At 37.0% G+C, this 21809-nt stretch overlaps 1 protein-coding gene across 1 annotated transcript in view; it reads left to right on the top strand.

Moving 5' to 3' along the window:
• DCHS2 (dachsous cadherin-related 2) overlaps window positions 1-21809 on the top strand; it is a 277604-nt gene that overhangs the window by 225312 nt on the left and 30483 nt on the right. The window contains exon 14 of the mRNA XM_030926304.1: window positions 8178-8291. Within this exon, the coding sequence (XP_030782164.1) occupies window positions 8178-8291 (114 nt within the window). The remainder of the gene's footprint in view (window positions 1-8177; window positions 8292-21809) is intronic.

The raw sequence follows: 21809 nt of genomic DNA, 5'->3' as shown, positions 1-21809 counted from the left end.
ACACATTTTCCTTTGTTTTCCTCTTCTCCTTCTGAAGCTTTCATAGTGAATACATTGGTCCACTTAATGATGTCCCATGAGTTCCTTAGGCTTTCTTCACTTTTCTTCATTTTTTTTTTTTGGTGTTGTTGTTCCTCTAACTTGATAATTCCAAATGATCTGTCTTCAAGTTCACTGATGCTTCTGTTTGATCAAGACTTCTGTTAAGTCCCTCTGGTGAATTTTTCAATTCAGTTATTTTATTCTTCAGCTCCGGATTTTCTGTTTTTTTTTTTTTTTTTTTTTTTTTTTTTTTTTTTACTATTATTAGTTTCTATCTCTTTATTGATATTCTCTCTTTGTTCATGCAGCTTTCCTGATTTCATTTGATTGTCTGTTTGTGTTCTCTTATAGTGCATTGAGTTTCTTTATAATTATTTTAAATTCTTTTTTTTGTTTTTTGTGATGGAGTCTTGCTCTGTTGCCCAGGCTGGAGTGCAGTGGTGTAATCTTGGCTCACTGCAGCCTCTGCCTCCTGGGTTCAAGTGATTCTGCTGCCTCAGCCTCCTGAGTAGCTAGGATTACAGGCGCCTGCCACCACACCTAGCTAATGTCTTTTATTTTTGGTAGAGACAGGGTTATGCCATGTTGGCCAGGCTGGTCTTGAACTCCTGACCTCAGGTGATCCACCTGCCTTGGCCTCCTGAAGTGCTAGGATTACAGGCGTGAACCACTGCACCCAGCCCTGAATTCTGTGTTAAGTAATGTATAGATCTGTTTCTTCAGGTCAGCACCTGGAGATTTGTTTTATTCTATTGATTTAGCCATGTTTTATTTCTTCATATTCCTTCTTTTTTTTTCTTTTTTTCTTTTTTTTTGGTGTGATTTGTGTAGTTGAAAAAAATCAACACCTCTCTAGTCTTTACAGACTGGATTTGTGCATAGGAAGATCTTCACCAATTGGCCTGGCTGCAGATTCTGGGGGCCTCCTAAACCTTTTCTGGAGATGAATCTTCACTGGGCTTATGTACGTGACTATTCAATTAGAGAGGTTTGCCAGTTTCTTTTTGAGGGTCTTGTAGTCTGTTGCTCTCTCAGGTATTGATCTGCAGTACTTCACATTCTCTGACACTGCGGTAAGTCACTGAGTTCTCTTTTGTTCTCAGCAACCCTCAAGCATCCAAAGTATGCTGGCTCCCCATCAGTATTCTGAGCCAAGTTAACACAGAAACTATCTCCACAGGCAGTCCCCTCAAAAGCTATAAAGTTGGATGTATATTCTACCCTTCTCTTTCCATCCTAGTGGAGAAGACGCAAGTTGTGTGTTTATTCCCATTTGCACTGTTGCTGGCTTGGGGGAGGGTCCACTGGGGGTTAAATGCAATGTCTACGGTGACTGTTCTTGGTTTTGAGCTTGCCTGGTGTCCCATGACTTCTTAACTGCTTTTGCAGTTCTCTTGAAAGCTTTTTGGAACATATGTTCTTGTTAAGTTAGTGCCTTTGCGCAGCAAGGTCTGGGGTTTCCCATTTTGCCATCTTGCTAATGTCACTCCAGACTTTTCTTAAGTAGTTGCAACATGTTTAGTTTCAATGGTTGGACACTTAAGTGATAACAGATAATTCAAAATCATCCAAATGTTTGAAAATCTGTTTCTCTCAAGTCAGTCATCAATAAGAAAATGTGGCATTGCTTAAGAATAACAAACATAAAACTCTAGAATTATTTACTCATGCACTTCTATGCATACAATGTTTTCATAATTACCTAAATATTTTTATAATTATTGATTTTTACAGTCATATAACATTAATTGTTATCTGATTATGCTTTTAAATTGCTGCTGTGAGTGGTCAGAGTTTTAAAACTCTATTTTTGTAAGAAGAAAAAACCAAGAACATTAAATGTTTTACACTTTTTAAATATGGTGTTAGACTTGAAGTAAAATTTATAAAAGCTTGAAAATGTAAAAGGTAAATTATTCTGTATGTTTCACTTAACTCATTCAAATTGAAGGTACAGTGTTGGTTTTCATAGCTTACCCTTTCTACCTTGATGTTGTGAAATGAATATTAAGTTTCATCCATATGCCTAGAGATAGACTTTTATTTAAAATTTTCACAGTAAGCAGATGCCTAGAAGGATTCTAGTCCCTTTCGTTATTTTCTCTTTTTTCAAGAGAATCCCCAGTTTGGACTTTGCCAAAGGAAGAACATATAAAACATTTGCAGCTTCTTGCTGACTTCAGTGTTTAGTTTGAAGTATTTTCATTGAATGAAATTCTTTTGTGTTACAATTCCATTTGATATTATGAAAATTTGATCTGTAATAAAAATAGGATTGTTCCTTTATGAGAGAGGCCATGTATAACTCTTTTTTGCAATTCTGTACTCATCTTTATTCTTTTCTATGCAAGCAGTCACTGTGTTTTCTTTCGTAATTGGGCATATGATACGCATTCTAACCCATGAAAAATAAGGCTGTCAGCAAGATTGTTTCTTTTGTTGGCATAGCTGTTTCTTATCTTACTGCCATTCTTAAGACTTATATGACAAGCCAGTTGAAATAAAATTTCCTGTGTTTAGGAAATAAATTGTACCCGGAAGCACAGAACTTTGAGCAGTGGGGATAAAACCTATTGTACTGCTGTACAGGCATATTCCTACCTAAAATGTAAGACATTTTTATATTAGCAATATGTCTCTCAAAATGCAATAAAATAAGCATCAGATTATGATGCAATTTGAAAGAGTTCTCAGTATGTGTAGTAACTTGATTCCACCATGATTGATTATAATTCATTACTTTGGTACTAAATGACTTCATAACTGGCTTGAAAAGAATAACCATTTGGAAATCCTGACAAATAATTTTTAAACTTTGTTACAGTTTATGTTAAACATAATGTTTGTAAAGAGAGTAATATATTTAGTTGAGTTTTCTTGCTCTTTTTCCTTAACAAATTCTGTTTTATGCCTTTTTTTAAACTGAGCTTTCACTGAAGTTTCAGTTTTGCAGGCAATATCACATACTTATTTCCTTTAATATTTATAGTGATCACTGCATTTTTGAGTGTTAAGCATTGAAAGAATTCTAGGGAAAACTACAGTTTGTTCCAGAACCTTCTCTTTTTTCTGTTCTTTTCAGTAAAATCCTTTTACATATCCAGAAAAAATACCAATTTGGCTTGGTTTAGCAGTCATTTTTGTTATTACGTCCAGCAAGATGGGTTGCAAACTGTGGTCTCTGGGACTTGTGTATGAGGGTTCAATGAGATGGCTCAGCAAAGATCTTGAGTAGGTGGTGTTTTGTTGTTTTGTTTGTTTGTTTTTTCTAACTACTGCAAATCTCACTATCAGATGTGGTATTATAGCAGTGAGTTATTTGAAAAAAAAATCAGTTAAAAAAATTGCTGTTGGCTTACAGTGATCCTGTAGGCAGAGACCAGGATTCTTCTAATCTCTCAGGCTAGAAAACATCAGTGTCCTTTCTCCTCTGTCTCCCTTTGTAACCTCCTTTCTTCCCGTATTCGTTAAGCATCTACTTCATACAAAGAAATAAACTTGATACACAAAAAAACATGTTTTATTCTTGAAAAATTATACTGAGCAAAATATGCCAGGTACCGTAGGATACACAAGTATATGACATTTTCAAAGCAAAACTAATATAGAGTTATAAAGTATATACAATACAAACACATAGAAAATCTCTGCTGTCATGGAACTTAGTCCAATTTAAGCAGGCAAATGAGATCAGTCTTCGACTATGTTCAGTACAAGTCCTTAGATGGCAAATTAGTAGCACAATCTAAGTACCAAAAGGGCTAGTAACAAAAGAGGAGACATTTATCTTCTCTATCAGAGATGGTAAACAAGAAAACTCAGAACTGGAGTCAGACCACAGCTGTGTTTTGTTCAACCAATATAGTGGGGTTTTCCGCATACATTAAATTATTTTCCAACACTTAGAAATTGAAAGATTTCAAATAAAAATAAATATATAAAATTTTGAGCTTCTCTTGAAAACCTCAGAATCTTCAGGATCCTGAAGTCTCCTTTCCCTGCTAGCAGCAATAGGCTGACAGTGACTGTCTGAGACATTTTCTGGCCTCCTCCACCATTTGACCCCTTCATTTGTTCCTGCTTCTTGCTTTTACCCAAATGCATATGGGATGATGAGCCCTGCTCCATACTCATCTCTGACACCATGTCAGCTCCTGTTCCTTTTAAATGTTTCCTCTTACTTTCCTCTTGTGACTTGTTACCACTGTCTTATACATGGCCTCTGTTACTGTGCACCCAGCAGCAGGGTAGACTGCTATAGCCTTGCCCCCTAGCCATCTCTCCCCAGTCAGGACAGTGTGCATACTTTTACCAGTATGTGTCATCCTATGGGGCAGGATGACAGTAAGTGAAGAAGCAGAGTCATTGCAAGATTGGGAGTGTAAAATAGATGCCATAAGTTGCAGGCCTAATATCAGAGGACTAAGGCCAGTAAAGGAACTATGAGGAAGCATCTTTCATTTATTTTTTAGAATATATATATATATACACATAATATTTTTTCTGTATATACATATTTGGCTTTTTGTTTCTTTTAAGTTTAAATTTTTATTTCAGTAGGTTTTGGGGGAACAGGTGGTGTTTGGTTACATGAATAAGTTATTTAGCGGTGATTTCTGAGATTTTGGTGCACCCATCACCCAAGCAGTGTATATAGTACCTATTGTATAGTCTTTTATCTCTCACTTCCCCATCTTTTCCCCCAAGTCTGCAAAGTTCATTTTATCATTTTTATGCCTTTGCATCCTCATAGTTTAGCTCCCACATATGAATGAGAACATAGAATGTTTGGTTTTCCATTCCTGAGTTACTTCACTTAGAATAGTAGTCTCCAGTTCCATCCAGGTTGCTGTGAATGCCATTATTTCATTCCTCTTTATGGCTGAGTAGTATTCTATGGTGTGTGTGTGTGTGTGTGTGTGTGTGTGTGTGTGTGTGTGTGTGTGTATCACATTTTCTTAATCTACTTGATGATTGGTGGGCATTTGGGCTGGTTCCATATTTTTGCAATTGTGAATTGTGCTGCCCTAAACATGCATATGCAGGTGTCTTTTTTGTGTAATGACTTCTTTTCCTCCGGGTAGATATCCAGAGGTGGGATTGCTGGATCTTCTTTAAGGAATCTGCACACTGTTTTCCATAGTGGTTGTACTAGTTTACATTTTTACCAACAGTGTAAAAGTGGAACTATGAGGAAGTTTCTGAGAAATGGTAGGTGAGTAGAAAACAGGAGGCCAAGGACCAAAGATGAATTAAAAAGAGGGGTGGAAGTGGCCAATAAGCACATGAAAAAATTGCTCAATATCATCAGACATCAGAGAAATTAAATTAAAACCACTGTAAGATACTGCTACATATCCACTAAGATGGCTACAATTTAAAAGATTGATAATACCAGTCAATGTGGATGTATCAGTCCATTCTCACACTGCTATAAAGATACTACCCATGACTGGGTAACTTACAAAGAAAAGAGGTTTAATTTACTGACAGTTCTGCATGGCTGGGGAGGCCTCAGGAAACATAATCATGGCGGAAGGGGAAGAGGCACGCCTTACATGGCAGTAAGTGAGAGACAGCGAGTAAGAGCAGGGAAAATTGCCTTATAAAACCATCAGATCTCATGAGAACTCAGTCACTATCACAAGAACAGCATGATCCCATGATCCCATCACCTCCCACCTGGTGCCTCCCTTGACATGTGAAGATTATGAGGATTACAATCTGAGATGAGATTTGGGTGGGGACACAAAGCCAAACCATATTAGTAGAGCAACTGCAATTCTCATATGTTGTTAGCAGAAATGTAAAATGATACAACTACTTTGGAAAAATAGTTTTGCATTTTCTTATAAAGTTAAATGTATACTTACCACAGGTATTTACCCTTGATCAGCGAAAACATGGGTCCACACACACACTTGTGTATGAATGTTCATAGCAGTTTTTTCCATAATAGCCAAAAACTGGAAACAATTCAAATGCCCATCCTAAGGTAAATGAAAAAGAAATTGTGGTTTTCCATTTAAAATAATACTACTGTGCAATAACAATTGCATGAATTTTTATACATAACATGCTTGATTCTCAAAAAATTATACTGAGCAAAAGAAATCAGTTATTGTGTAATTCACAAGTGTATGAAATTTAAGAGGCAGAACTAATTTATAGAAAGCAGATTGGTGATTTCTTGGAGCCCAAAGTGAAAGAAAAGTGAAATGGGCATAAGAAAACATTTTGAGGTGTTGAACATATGCTATGATCATGATACTGATCATAGAAAATATTCTATGCTTATGATACTGATTACACAGGTATATATAATTTTCAAGATTCATAGAACTATATATTTAAAATATGTACAGATTATTGTATGTAAATTTCACGTAAATGAAATTAAGTAAAAAAAATACTTTTACAAAACAAGGCAGGCAATCCTAGGAGGGTGACACATAGACAACTAGGATAGATGAGCAGCAAAGGGCATAAAATATTACAAGGACATCAAAGTACTGACTTGGAGACCAAATGAATCCTTGGACCCTTCCAGCTGCTGTAGATGACTTTTTTCCCCAGAGCTTCCCATATAGACAGCTGCCCTACCCAGTTTGCCTTAAAGGCACTCAGCATCTTCTCTTAGTTTATCAGTTTCCTCAAGAACTTTGCATTTCTTCATTGCTTCCCATCACATAAAGCAAGGATCTGCTCATCCACTTGTTTTTGTAAATAAAGTTTTATTGAAACACAGCCACACTCCCTTGGTTCTGCATTGTCTGTGACTACTTTCATACTACAATAACAGATTTGAGTATTTGCAACAGGACTGTGACCTGTAAAGCCTAAAATAATTAATATCTGGCCCTTGACAGAAAAATTAGCTGATTCTTCACATAAAGCCACACTTATCTCCTTGGCTCTCAAGCTCTCCCATTCTCTTGCCTACCTCTCTTACCCTTCTTCACATTGTATTTATACTTCCTATTTAAATTTATTCCCTACTCCGGCCTTATTTGGTTCTATATCTAATTACAAGGATTGCCTTCTTGCCTCTATCAGTCCTTGCTAATTCTTCTTTCATGTTGGTGTTTAGTCTGTTCCCATAACTTAAAAGGACTTCCTTCTCTTTTGTCTTTCCAATTCCTATACCTAACTGAATTTCTGTTTCTTCCTTAAAGTTATCTCTTTGCCCCTGCTCTATCTGAACAAATCTTGAATGAATTCGTGTCTTGCAGTTAAGTTGTTGGTTACTTTCTAGTTGGGTTGCTTTTACCGACAGCTAGATCAGAAGCTGGTTGAGGGAATATTTCTTCTCTTTATGCTCCTATAGCTTCCTTTCCCACTCCTAGCTCCAATGTTTTGGGGCAGTGTGTCAAATGTCTTTAATCTGTCCATGTCTTTCCATCTTCCATCCCACAGTCCTAGGTCATTATCTCTTGCTTGGACTATTGCAGTATTATCTTAATTGGCCTCTCTGCTCCATTCTTACCCCTCTCGTCTCTGTTCTCACAGCACTTAGTATGATATTTTTAAAAAGTAAATCATGTTTTACTCTACTCCTTAAAATGCTTCCATGACTTCCCTTTGCACTTACAAGAATCTGACCCTTGCTTATCCTGCCATCTCCACCTTCTGCCTCTTCCCCTACTCGTTGTGCTTTACCCAACCAAGTCCTTTCCTAGCCCACAGCCTTTGTGGTGGTGGCTCCTTTTCCCAAAATCCTCTTCTTCCAGCTGTTTCTATGGCTTCTTATCCTTCACTGTCCCCAGACCTCTCTAAAGTCTGGTGCTTCCCCTGAAAAAGAAGTACCTTATATCAAGTAACCTTATTTTTCTCATTCTAGGGGCCTGGCACAGTTGAAAACTTTTCTATGATTATGTATGTTTTAATGGTTTATTGTATGTCTCCTTATACCAGTTAATAACCACCATGAGGACAGAGATGTTTTCTATCTTGTTTGCTAGTATATCCCCAGCACCTAGCATGGGATCTGACTCATCGAAGACAATAAGCTATTGTTGAATGAATGAACAAGTGAAAACATAGTAGGCAAATAATAAATAACCAGTATTTTCTCTTGTGTTTCCATGAAATTTTTTAAATCCTAATGGAGTTCTTTCTTTACCTAATTTTTGCAGGTACTTCTATTGTGACTGTAAAAGCTTTTGCTCCTGACTCAGTTCAGGACAGCCTGAAATATTCAATTTTTAGTGGAAATGAAGATGGCGTTCTTTCCCTGTGCTCTAAGTCAGGTAATCCTTCTCTACCCTATAATAGCTTTATTTTCTACTCCGTTTGATGTTATTTCTGCAAAATTTGCAAAGTAGAAATTGTTAGAGCTAAATAATTTAAAAAGTAAGCAAGAAAGAATTTTTTAGGCTAGCCTATGAAAAATTATGGGAAATCAAGGACTATTTGTTTATATTCTCTAAGAATTATATTCTTAATATTTCCAAATTAGACAGTGTCTATCCTGCCCTTCAAACTTTTGAAGATAAATTAGCTTCCACTTACAATTTACCCATCTATTTGGGAAAATTGGAGATAAAGTAGTGAGATCATTGACACTGAGTCCGAATTCAAAATAAGAACATGTCTAGCTGTAAGGAATCTTCATCAGAGATTCTTGTAATTTGCTACTGAATGTCAACAACACAACAAAAAAAGAACAGCTGCGAAGGTTTCTATACAGTGGTAAAGAAATTACTTCCAAACACAGCATGTAATACATTTAGCTTCAGTAAGACCATTACTGTTTTAAATGAATACCAATTGATGATTTCAAACGTACTTTTTTTTCCACTAACGACTCTGTAGTAGATACACATCTACTGCTTTGTTGTCAAAGTTCAAGAAGAATGTTTCTAATAATGTCTATGTTGCCATACAACCGCCTTATTTAATCTATACTACACACACCTGGGAAGAATTGAGAGAGGGTAATTCCTTAGGTAAACGTCCTGTCATCCAGGGTGGTGTTATGACTTTTTGGTCCACACAGCCTTTGGTCAGCAACCTTTCTGAGGTAGTCTGCTAGAAGTCTTCATCTCTTCATCCCATTGTTGCATTAAAGGGTGGTGTAGAAAGCCGGTTCACAAAAGGGCCATTTGTGAACATCACCAAGTCTTAATTTTCTTGCAGTCCAGGTGTCTGAGGGTTCTGGGACAGCAGCCGAGATTAAAATGCTTAGGAAGAAAGAAGAGTAACAGAGCTGGCATATTTTCCCAGGCTATCCAGATCCTCTGCCACCACACTCCTAACATGGCCCAGACCTGGTCTTATTTCTTCTACAGTCCATCATTAAAATGCAGATAAAATCTTCCTAGCTGAAACTGGATCCTTTCCTTACTCCTTATACGAAGATTAATTCAAGATGGATTAGAGACTTAAATGTTAGACCTAATACCATAAAAACCCTAGAAGAAAATCTAGGTAGTACCATTCAGGACGTAGGCATGGGCAAGGACTTCATGTCTAAAACACCAAAAGCAACGGCAGCAAAAGCCAAAATTGACAAATGGGATCTAATTAAACTAAAGAGCTTCTGCACAGCAAAAGAAACTACCATCAGAGTGAACAGGCAACCTACAGAATGGGAGAAAATTTTTGCAATCTACTCATCTGACAAAGGGCTAATATCCAGAATCTACAAAGAACTCAAACAAATTTACAAGAAAAAAACAAACAACCCCATCAAAAAGTGGGCAAAGGATATGAACAGACATTTCTCAAAAGAAGACATTCATACAGCCAACAGACACATGAAAAAATGCTCATCATCACTCACCATCAGAGAAATGCAAATCAAAACCACAATGAGATACCATCTCACACCAGTTAGAATGGCAATCATTAAAAAATCAGGAAACAACAGTTGTTGGAGAGGATGTGGAGAAATAGGAACACTTTTACACTGTTGGTGGGATTGTAAACTAGTTCAACCATTATGGAAAACAGTATGGCAATTCCTCAAGGATCTAGAACTAGATATCTGTACCATATGACCCAGCCATCCCACTACTGGGTATATACCCAAAGGATTATAAATTATTCTACTACAAAGACACATGCACACGTGTGTTTATTGCAGCACTATTCACAATAGCAAAGACTTGGAATCAACCCAAATGTCCATCTGTGACAGACTGGATTAAGAAAATGTGGCACATATACACCATGGAATACTATGCAGCCATAAAAAAGGATGAGTTTGCGTCCTTTGTAGGGATATGGATGCAGCTGGAAACCATCATTCTTAGCAAACTATCACAAGAAGAGAAAACCAAACACCGCTTGTTCTCACTCATAGGTGGGAACTGAACAATGAGATCACTTGGACTCAGGAAGGGGAACATCACACACTGGGGCCTATCATGGGGAGGGGGGAGGGGGGAGGGATTGCATTGGGGAGTTATACATGATATAAATGATGAATTGATGGGTGCTGACGAGTTGATGGGTGCAGCACACCAACATGGCACAAATATACATATGTAACAAACCTGCACGTTATGCACATGTACCCTAGAACTTAAAGTATAATAAAAAAATGAAAAAAAAAAAATCTTCCTAGAGTTAGTCCAAAGAGGTCATTCACAGGAACATTTTTATTTTTTGATTAGATAACTTGTATACATTGAGTTTTAGAATTTGACTGTGAAATATCTGCCAGATGGTATGTTGAAATGTATAAGACTGTTTAATGGACAATAGTAAAATAAAAACCCATATACATGCCACCCATCTCTGGAAACAGACATTTCGGTAGTCCTCCCTTATCCTTAGTTTCTCTTTCTCCAGGCTCAGCTACCTGTGGTCAACCATGATCCAAAAATATTAAATGGGAAGCTCTAGAAATAAACAATTCATATGTTTTAAATTTCTCACTATTCTGAGTAGTTTGACGAAATCTCACATCATCCTACTCCATCCCACCCAGAAGTAAATCCTCCTTTTGTCCAGGGTCTCCACACTGTACATGCTCCCTGTCTATTAGTCAGTAGCTGTCTCAATTCTCAGTTCCACAGTCACATATTGCAGTACTTATATTCATGTCACTCTTATGGAACTTAATAATGACCCCAAAGCACAAGTGTAGTATTCTGGCAATTTGGATATGCCAAAGAGAAGTGGTAAAGTGTTTTTTGATTTTTTTTTTTTTGGAAGTGAAAGATGAAAGTTCTCAATTTAATAAGAAAAGATAAAAGATTGTATGCTGAGGTTGCAAAGATCTACAGTAAGAATGAATAGTCTACTTGTGAAATTTTGAAGAAAGAAAAAAAATTGTGCTAGTTTTGTGATGGCACCTCACGATGCAAAAGTCATGGCCACAGTGCACGGTAAATGCTTAGTTAAGAATGGAAAAGGCATTAAATTTGGGGGTGGAAGACCTGAATAGAAAAACATGTTCAATTTGACAGTAACATGTTGCACCAGAAAGCATTGAGCCCTCTATGAAGGCTTCAGCAAGGAGTCCCCAGAAATGAGTGACCCTAAGCCACTTACTGCAAATAAGAGATGGTTACAGATTCAGAAATAGGTTTGGACTGAAAAATACAAAAACTACTGGAGAGGCTGCATCTGCCATCAAAGAAGGTGCTGCCGCATTTCTGAAAATGTTGAATAAGGAGAAAGGAAACCATCTAAAGCCAATCTCGAATTGCCATAAAACTAGGTTTTTGGGGAAGAAGATGCCCAATGGAACCTGCATGCATAAAAGTACAAAGGAAGCACCAGGGCATAAAACATGGACAGATGAACTCTGGTACTATGTGGCAACACTGCAGGACATACGATAAAATCAAGTGTAGCATACAAAGTGAAGAACCCACATGGTCTCTAAAACAAAAAATTATCTGCCCATGTTCTGGCAATATAATAAGAAAGCATGGGTGACACACATCTTGTTTATAGAATGGTTCCACCAGTGCTTCATCCCAGAAGTTAAAAAAAAATACTTGGATGAGGAAAGGTCAAAGTTCTGTTAATATTAGACAATGCACCCGGCCATCCTGCTATGAAAATGAAAATGTTGAGGTTGTATTTTTACCTCTAAATAAAACCCCATTGCTTCAGCCTCTTGAGCAGGCATCATCTGGTTTGTCAGGGTCACACACCTGCCTGGTATTTGATCAGCCATTAATTGATGCAGACCATAATCTGGATGTAATGTAATGCTGGAAATCATTCACTGTTGCTGATGCAGTAACGTTCATCAAAGCTGCGATGCATGAATTAAAACCAGAAACTGTAATGCCTGCTGGAATAACTTCTAGAGTGAAGTCATGAATGATTTTAATGGCTTCCTGGGGATTGATGGAAAAGTTAGGAAAATAATTCACACAGCAAGACAAGTTGGTGGAGAAAGGTTTGCCGACATGCTTGATGAAGAAGTAGAAGATCATATTGAAAGCCATTGAGAAGTGTTAATAAATGAGGAAGAACTTTTTGAGTCATCTACAGAGAAAGGGAAGACAAAGAAGAAACTAAAGCAGAACCAACAATGTAGACATTACTGCAATTTTCTCAAGTGTTTCAAATCACACAGATATGAAAAGACAAAATTATAGAATACAATCCTCAGATAAAGTGCAGCATTAAAGTCACCCATAGGATCATAGGATTATAACTTCTGTACCAACACTTTGATTAAAAACTGACAATTTTTTTTTTTTTTCTGAGACAGAGTCTTGCTCTGTTGCCCAGGCTGGAGTGCAGTGGCATGATCTTGATTCACTGCAACCTCCACCTCCTGGGTTCAAGCGATTCTCCTGCCTCAGCTTCCCAAGTAGCTGGGACTACAGGCGTGCGCCACCACGCCCAGATAATATTTTGTAATTTTAGTAGAGACAGGATTTCACTGTTAGCCAGATGATGTCAATCTCCTGTCCTCGTGATCCACCCACTTCGGCCTCCCAAAGTTCTGGGATTACAGGCGTGAGCCACCACACCTGGCCAAAAACTGACAAGCTTTTATTACAAGGATTTCCAAAAGGTTTTGGCAAAAGAAAAAAAAAAAAAAAAAACCAACCTGCAACTCTCAAGTACTCCCAACCATCAGCGTCATCTGTTCCTGACATCCAACCATCCAACCATCAACATCATTGTGATCCTGGACCACTTGAAGCAGATGATGATCCTCCTCCTGACATACCATCAGAAGTTCAGTAGTAGCCTACTGCTACGTCACAGTCATTCACCTCACTTTACCTTATCATGTGGGCATTTTGTCATCTCATATCATCACAAGAAGAAGAAGGATGAATACAGTATGATACGATATTTTGCAAGAGAGACCACATTCACGTAACTTTTATTACAGTATAATTGTTCAATTTTATTATTAGTCATTGTTGTTCATCTCTTACTGTGCCTAATTTAGAAATTAAACTTCATTGTAGGTGTGCATATTTAGAAAAACGCATAGTACATATAGGGTTTGGTACCATCCACAGTTTCAAACATTCACTGGGGGTCTTAGAATATATCCACCACAGGGAAGGGGGAACTACTGTACTAGAATTTTCAAATTTTCAAAAGTTTCTGTGTGCCCCTTCCTTTTTATATCTCTTTTTTCATTTCTTTTTTTTTGTTTGTTTGTTTTTGTTTTTGTTGTTGTTCAGAAATGTGTGTACATTGCGGAATATCTAAACTGAGCCAATTAACATACACATCACTTCATGTCTCTCTTTTTTTGTCCCAGAAATAATTAGTAACTTGAATTTGTATTGATCACTGGCTTCTTTTTTTCTCATAAACAAAGACAGATTCTCACTATGTTGTCCAAGCTGGCCTCAAACTCCTGAACTCAAGCAATCTCCTTGCCTTGGCCTCCTGAAGTTCTGGGATTATAGGCATGAGCCACTGCACCCAAATGATCACTGATATTTTTGGTTACAATTTTTCCACTGCATTTGAATTTCTAAACAATATGTCATTTACTTTTACCTTGACTTAAGTATGATAATAGAATCATGATATATACTCTTCTATGACTTTATTCCTTTGCTCAACATTTTTACTATGACTTACAGTGCATAAACCATTACATGTTAAAGAGAAATAGCAAAGAATGAAATGTACAGGCTTGCATGTTTCTTGTTAGATTTCCCCTAAGTATATTATACTTTTTCTCGCTATGGTAAATGAAAAAAAATTGCTTTTCCTGACAGTGCTGGTGTATGTATTTGAAACTGACTTTTGTCTTTTGATTTTTTTTGTCTGGCAAATTTGCAAACTAGAGATTGACATTTTTTGGTATATTTGACACATAAAATCATATCTGAAAATGACCACTTTCCTGTCTGAAGTTATAGTTATTTCTCTTATTTCAGTGGCTAGCCTAGTTATTTTAACATATATGAAGTCCAACATTAATCAATATTCTCTTCCTGAGTAATACAAGAGATTTGCAATTATTGATCTCCAGGTGCTCCTGTTTCAGTTTACATGCTTTTGTGACCACAATTTTGATTCTTTCAAATTAGGCATTAGTAGTATTTTTCAGTTGATTTAGCTGCATCCTTGCTGATATCTCTGCTAACCATTCTTTCTTACATCTCAGCCTTTCTTCTATTATTATTATTTTTTTTTTCTGCTTGAACTATCTCCTTTAGTGAGGGTTTATATAGTAAGCTCTCTCAGATTTAGGTAGTCAAAAAATGTAGTTATTTAATCCATGCTTTTAAAATACTTTTGCTCATCTTGTAATTCTAGATTCACAGTTATTTTCTCTCATCATAGTAAGATATTATTCTACTGGCTTCTGGCGTCCCATTGTTGCATTAAGAAGCCAGCTGTTGATCTAAATGCCATTCATTTGTATCTTTTCTTGGAACTCCAATTACACAAATGTTGGGCTATGTGACTCTCTCCTACATCTCTTTTTTATATTTTTCATCTGTCTTTCTCTTCATTCTGGGGAACTGTATTTTTCATTTCCAAAAGTTCTGTTGAGTTCTTTTTCAACTCTTCTTTGCTTTTGAAAAATGGCCTCTTGTTCCTTGCTCTTATTTCCAAGGGTTTTTAATGTATTTAAACATATATAATAATTCTGTGTCCAACAATTCCTGCATCTGAAGTCTTTGATTGTTGGGTTCTGTTGTCTATGGGTTGCTTTCTGTCATTTATGGTGCCTTGCTTCTCTATGATTTTAGTGCTTGTAGACTATGAGCTACTCATTATCCTTCAAAGCTCTTTGACAATTCTTTGAAGCCTTGGTTGAATTTATGCCCGTGAAAGAGGATTTGCTTTCTTTTCTGCAATTCACCTGGAGAATCATCAGGGAGAAGCTAGTTTAAATTTAATTTCTAAGAGTTTTAAATATGTATAACTATGATAGTGTAGCTACATAAATTCAGGCTTAAACTAATACATAAGGTTTTTTTCTCCCTTTCAATCAACACCAAGGTTAAAAAAAGGAGTCAAGTTTCTGGTGGTTTTTTGGCCAATACCTTTTGGAAGAACATTGTAATTAGAAGTTGTAGTCTCTTTCTTTTTAACTCATCACTGTTGCTGCAGATTGTAATCCTTCTGTGATCATATGAGTGACTTTGATGGTGCATTCCATCTGAGGATTGTATTCATGATTTTGTTCTTTAATATCTGCACAATTTGAAACACTTCAGCAAATTTCAGTTACGTTCACATTGCTAATTCTGCTTCAGTTTCAGTTTTGTTCCTTTTTTTTTTTTTTTCCAATAATGGCCACTGATTTAGAATATATGTAGCCTTTAGGTGTCCAGCTTTATGCTGGTTTTTCCTATTAGCCTCTTCACCTTTTGTGAGTTCTCACTTTATTTTCCACATTCCATGCAACTATCAGAAATGAATAGTAAGACAGAAGGTTGTGGTAGAAATCTTTGAAACAAAACTGAGCTGTTATTACTTGCTAACCTCTCAGGATCCCTGTCTTCATTTCTGTTTTGTCCTCTGTGGAATTCTTAACAACTGTACCAACTCAATATTGCATTGTAATACATACACATACATATCTATGCATATACGTGTATTATATATATATATAATTTATCATGCATTTTAGTTGTTTTTATCAGGAAGATTGGTTAAGTGTATAGTTTACCATACTGCTGTCAAGAAAATTTTTTTTTTTTTTTTTATACTTTAAGTTCTAGGGTACATGTGCATAACGTGCAGGTTTGTTGCATATGTATACTTGTGCCATGTTGGTGTGCTGCATCCATCATCTCGTCAGCACCCATCAATTCATCATTTATATCAGGTATAACTCCCAATGCAATCCCTCCCCCCTCCCCATGATAGGCCCCAGTGTGTGATGTTCCCCTTCCCCAGTCCAAGTGATCTCATTGTTCAGTTCCCACCTATGAGTGAGAACATGTGGTGTTTGGTTTTCTGTTCTTGTGATAGTTTGCTAAGAATGAGGGTTTCCAGCTGCATCCATATCCCTACAAAGGACACAAACTCATCCTTTTTTATGGCTGCATAGTATTCCATGGTGTATATGTGCCACATTTTCTTAATCCAGTCTGTCACAGATGGACATTTGGGTTGATTCCAAGTCTTTGCTATTGTGAATAGTGCCGCAATAAACATACGTGTGCATGTGTCTTTATAGCAGCATGATTTATAATCCTTTGGGTATATACCCAGTAGTGGGATGGCTGGGTCATATGGTATATCTAGTTCTAGATCCTTGAGGAACTGCCATACTGTTTTCCATAATGGTTGAACTAGTTTACAATCCCACCAACAGTGTAAAAGTGTTCCTATTTCTCCACATCCTCTCCAGCACCTGTTGTTTCCTGACTTTTTAATGATTGCCGTTCTAACTGGTGTGAGATGGTATCTCATTGTGGTTTTGATTTGCATTTCTCTGATGGCGAGTGATGATGAGCATTTTTTCATGTGTCTGTTGGCTGTATGAATGTCTTCTTTTGAGAAATGTCTGTTCATATCCTTTGCCCACTTTTTGATGGGGTTGTTTGTTTTTTTCTTGTATATTTGTTTGAGTTCTTTGTAGATTCTGGATATTAGCCCTTTGTCAGATGAGTAGATTGCAAAAATTTTCTCCCATTCTGTAGGTTGCCTGTTCACTCTGATGGTAGTTTCTTTTGCTGTGCAGAAGCTCTTTAGTTTAATTAGATCCCATTTGTCAATTTTGGCTTTTGCTGCCATTGCTTTTGGTGTTTTAGACATGAAGTCCTTGCCCATGCCTATGTCCTGAATGGTATTACCTAGGTTTTCTTCTAGGGTTTTTATGGTATTAGGACTAACATTTAAGTCTCTAATCCATCTTGAATTAATTTTCGTATAAGGAGTAAGGAAAGGATCCAGTTTCAGCTTTCTACTTATGGCTAGCCCATTTTCCCAGCACCATTTATTAAATAGGGAATCCTTTCCCCATTTCTTGTTTCTCTCAGGTTTGTCAAAGATCAGATGGCTGTAGATGTGTGGTATTATTTCCGAGGACTCTGTTCTGTTCCATTGGTCTATATCTCTGTTTTGGTACCAGTACCATGCTGTTTTGGTTACTGTAGCCTTGTAGTATAGTTTGAAGTCAGGTAGCGTGACGCCTCCAGCTTTGTCCTTTTGACTTAGGATTGTCTTGGCAATGCGGGCTCTTTTCTGGTTCCATATGAACTTTAAAGCAGTTTTTTCCAATTCTGTGAAGAAACTCATTGGTAGCTTGATGGGGATGGCATTGAATCTATAAATCACCTTGGGCAGTATGGCCATTTTCACGATATTGATTCTTCCTATCCATGAGCATGGTATGTTCTTCCATTTGTTAGTGTCCTCTTTTATTTCACTGAGCAGTGTTTTGTAGTTCTCCTTGAAGAGGTCCTTTACATCCCTTGTAAGTTGGATTCCTAGGTATTTTATTCTCTTTGAAGCAATTGTGAATGGAAGTTCATTCATGATTTGGCTCTCTGCTTGTCTGTTACTGGTGTATAAAAATGCTTGTGATTTTTGCACATTAATTGTGTATCCTGAGACTTTGCTGAAGTTGCTTATCAGCTTAAGGAGATTTTGGGCTGAGACGATGGGGTTTTCTAAATATACAATCATGTCATCTGCAAACAGGGACAATTTGACTTCTTCTTTTCCTAACTGAATACCCTTGATTTCTTTCTCTTGCCTGATTGCCCTAACCAGAACTTCCAACACTACGTTGAATAGGAGTGGTGAGAGAGGGCATCCCTGTCTTGTGCCAGTTTTCAAAGGGAATTTTTCCAGTTTTTGCCCATTCAGTTTGATATTAGCTGTGGGTTTGCCATAAATAGCTCTTCTTATTTTGAGGTACGTTCCATCAATACCTACTTTATTGAGAGTTTTTAGCATGAAGGGCTGTTGAATTTTGTCAAAAGCCTTTTCTGCATCTATTGAGATAATCATGTGGTTCTTGTCTTTGGTTCTGTTTATATGCTGGATTACGTTTATTGATTTGCGAATGTTGAACCAACCTTGCATCCCAGGGATGAAGCCCACTTGATCATGGTGGATAAGCTTTTTGATGTGCTGCTGAATCTGATTTGCCAGTATTTTATTGAGGATTTTTGCATCGATGTTCATCAGGGATATTGGTCTAAAATTCTCTTTTTTTGTTGTGTCTCTGCCAGGCTTTGGTATCAGGATGATGTTGGCCTCATAAAATGAGTTAGGGAGGATTCCCTCTTTTTCTATTGATTGGAATAGTTTCAGAAGGAATGGTACCAGCTCCTCCTTGTACCTCTGGTAGAATTCACCTGTGAATCCATCTGGTCCTGGACTTTGTTTGGTTGGTAGGCTATTAATTATTGCCTCAATTTCAGAGTCTGCTATTGGTCTATTCAGGTATCAACTTCTTCCTGGTTTAGTCTTGGAAGAGTGTAAGTGTCCAGGAAATTATCCATTTCTTCTAGATTTTCTAGTTGATTTGTGTAGAGGTGTTTTTAGTATTCTCTGATGGTAGTTTGTATTTCTGTGGGGTCGGTGGTGATATCCCCTTTATCATTTTTTATTGCGTCTATTTGATTCCTCTCTCTTTTCTTCTTTATTAGTCTTGCTAGCGGTCTGTCAATTTTGTTGATCTTTTCAAAAAACCAACTCCTGGATTCACTGATTTTTTGGAGGGTTTTTTGTGTCTCTGTCTCCTTCAGTTCTGCTCTGATCTTAGTTATTTCTTGCCTTCTGCTAGCTTTTGAATGTGTTTGCTCTTGCCTCTCTAGTTCTTTTAATTGTGATGTTAGAGTGTCAATTTTAGATCAAGAAAGCTTTTTTAAAACTTTAATTATGATATTAAATGCATCTTTTATGCTACCTTTGACAAATTACCATTAAAATTGTATCTAATTGTATAGATTTTCTGAATGTATGTATTTTAAACATACACCACTTAAAATGTGAGACTAATACGTATAATAAATCAATAATATTTATCTCTAAGATTATAGTAACAAGAATAAAAGTGTGAGAAAACCATTTTATTAGTAATTAGTTTAATAAGTTGTCGTTAGACAGATCTCTGATGAGAACTGTGTTTTCTGTCAATTTGTGCCAGTTTACCCTCTGTTCCATAGTCACAAACCAAATTGCCTCTGTATTTAAACTTCATGCCACTTTAACGTAAAAACATGTATTTCTCACTGTCTAAACCAGCAGCAATTTTAGAGCTTGACTAAGGTTTTGTATGTAAATAACAGATGGTAGCATTCGTTTTAGTATTTATTAGAGTGGCGCAAAACAAAACTGATCAAACTTTCAATGTTTCAAAGACATTGTTTAAGTAGGAGAGGGTTTGAAAGCTACTGAATAACATAAATATCACATTCTGCTTTGGTTTGCACAAATGCATGTACACAGTATATAGTTGATGGAAATAACCTGATGATGTTATCAAGCATGTAGCATTTGATGAATCTTAATCTCATTTGGATGTGTATTTCGTAACTCTGCCAAAAGCTATACAACGTATACAATGTATGTATTAGAAGAAAAATGTTACTACAATTTTTTTCTTAAGTTATTACATAAGTGGCACATCAACATATAAGCAAGAACATGAAGTTAGCATTTGTGAGGCTTCTTACTCTAAGGAAGGTGTTAGTTTCCGCTTATACCATTAGACAGAGCCCAGTAGTACTTTCTTCTCACTGATGACAGTACATGCTTGATGCCTTTGCAAAAACTACACATGTATTATCCAAGGAAAAATGTGAATCTAGTAGGTGAGCCAGCCTTGAATCATCCCACAGACTGGTTATTGTCTTTTCTACTTGCACGACTTTCACAGCACATGCCAGTTATTACCCCCAAAATAAAAACCATGCAAGGAAAGCATTAGAACCGTCGATCCATTCCAAGTGTAAAATTCCAATTATCAAAGCCTAAACACAAGCCTTTTATTAAAAATCTACTTTGATCTGCACTATAATTGGCACACTTTCTCCTCAGTGACATGGGCAATTTAGTGTTGCATTTCTATTCTAGTTTTCCTTTACAAACAGTAACAGAACATGATAGCCAGGCAAGTGCTCTGTTTGGTGGAGACAAGAGATCTGGGTGAGAGCTGTGGACCCACCTGAGACTCGGGCTCCGGTAACATTTTGGGGTGTGGAAATTTGCCTTTGTTTCAGGGAGGTTTCTGAAGCCCACCTAGTTTCATCACCAGCATATCAAAGGCATCTTTATTATTCCCCAGCTGCCCAAAGTTAGAGCTACTCTAAATTTTCCGCCAGGGGTGTTGGTCATGACAGACTGTGGTTTGTGAAGTAATTTGGTTCTAGTACTAAACTGGCAACTAAATTTGATGTCAAAAAAATGATACTGAGTTTACGAAATTTTAAATTTGGTAGTATAGTGAGTTAATATATAATATATTGGTTTTATTCCTAACAGAATATAGACTACAAAATCTCCCCCAAAGCACCCAATAACAAAGATAGAATATCTGAACAGGATATGCCTCCCACTAGAATTCAAGTAGGTACCAGATGACCTAAAGCTTCTTGGACTATGTTATCTGGGGAAGCTGATTCAGATAGAGCAATTAAAAACTGCAGCTCCCAGGCCATAGTTCTGGAAACAGTACAGATTCTTCCACCAGAGGATCGAACTTGCAGTAGTTTATGGCTGTTAAATGTTCTTTTTCTAAATTCAGAGTTCACAGAGATATTAAATCCATATGTGATGATGAGGCGCAGACAAACATGGGTAGTACATCATGGAATCTACCTGTTACTACAAAGAGACATTCCAAATATGCATTATGTCACTTGCTCCTCACAGCCACTCTGTGAAATCATTGTTAACATCCCATTTTACAGAAAAGGAGACTCAGCTTTACATCAACCACATAACTTATCCAGGTCACAAAGTTAGGAGGTGGTGGAGCCAGGTAATTAACCTAAATTAAATTTCTAGGCCTGGGATTTATGCCTGGTTTCAGGTTTCTCTAACTCCAAATTAGTGTTCATTCAGCAACTCTCTATCTGATGGACTTACTGACAGTGAAAGCCAAGTAAATAAAAATAATACATTGAGTCGGAAATTTTGTTGTAAAGTCGAGGAAAAAACAGTAAAAACTAGACAAGGAAATTATGTTAAAGGACTAAGTTTCTTAATTTGCCAGGGGTGGGGGAAACTAGAGCATGGCATCACCCTCAAAAATCTGCTTCCCTAACCTGGATCTGCCTTTTATATGAGGGCATAAAAGTATTACTGTGTGCCTTCTGGAGGCCAGACCCTGAGCTAGATATTGGAGAGATGATGGTGCGTAAGAGATGGTGTATAGAGCTTATAAACAAGAGGAG

Source organism: Rhinopithecus roxellana, chromosome 2, assembly GCF_007565055.1.
Source record: "Rhinopithecus roxellana isolate Shanxi Qingling chromosome 2, ASM756505v1, whole genome shotgun sequence".
NCBI classification, from domain to species: Eukaryota; Metazoa; Chordata; class Mammalia; order Primates; family Cercopithecidae; genus Rhinopithecus; species Rhinopithecus roxellana.
Note: the sequence above shows the minus strand (reverse complement) of the source record. Positions and strands in the feature narration are given on the sequence as shown.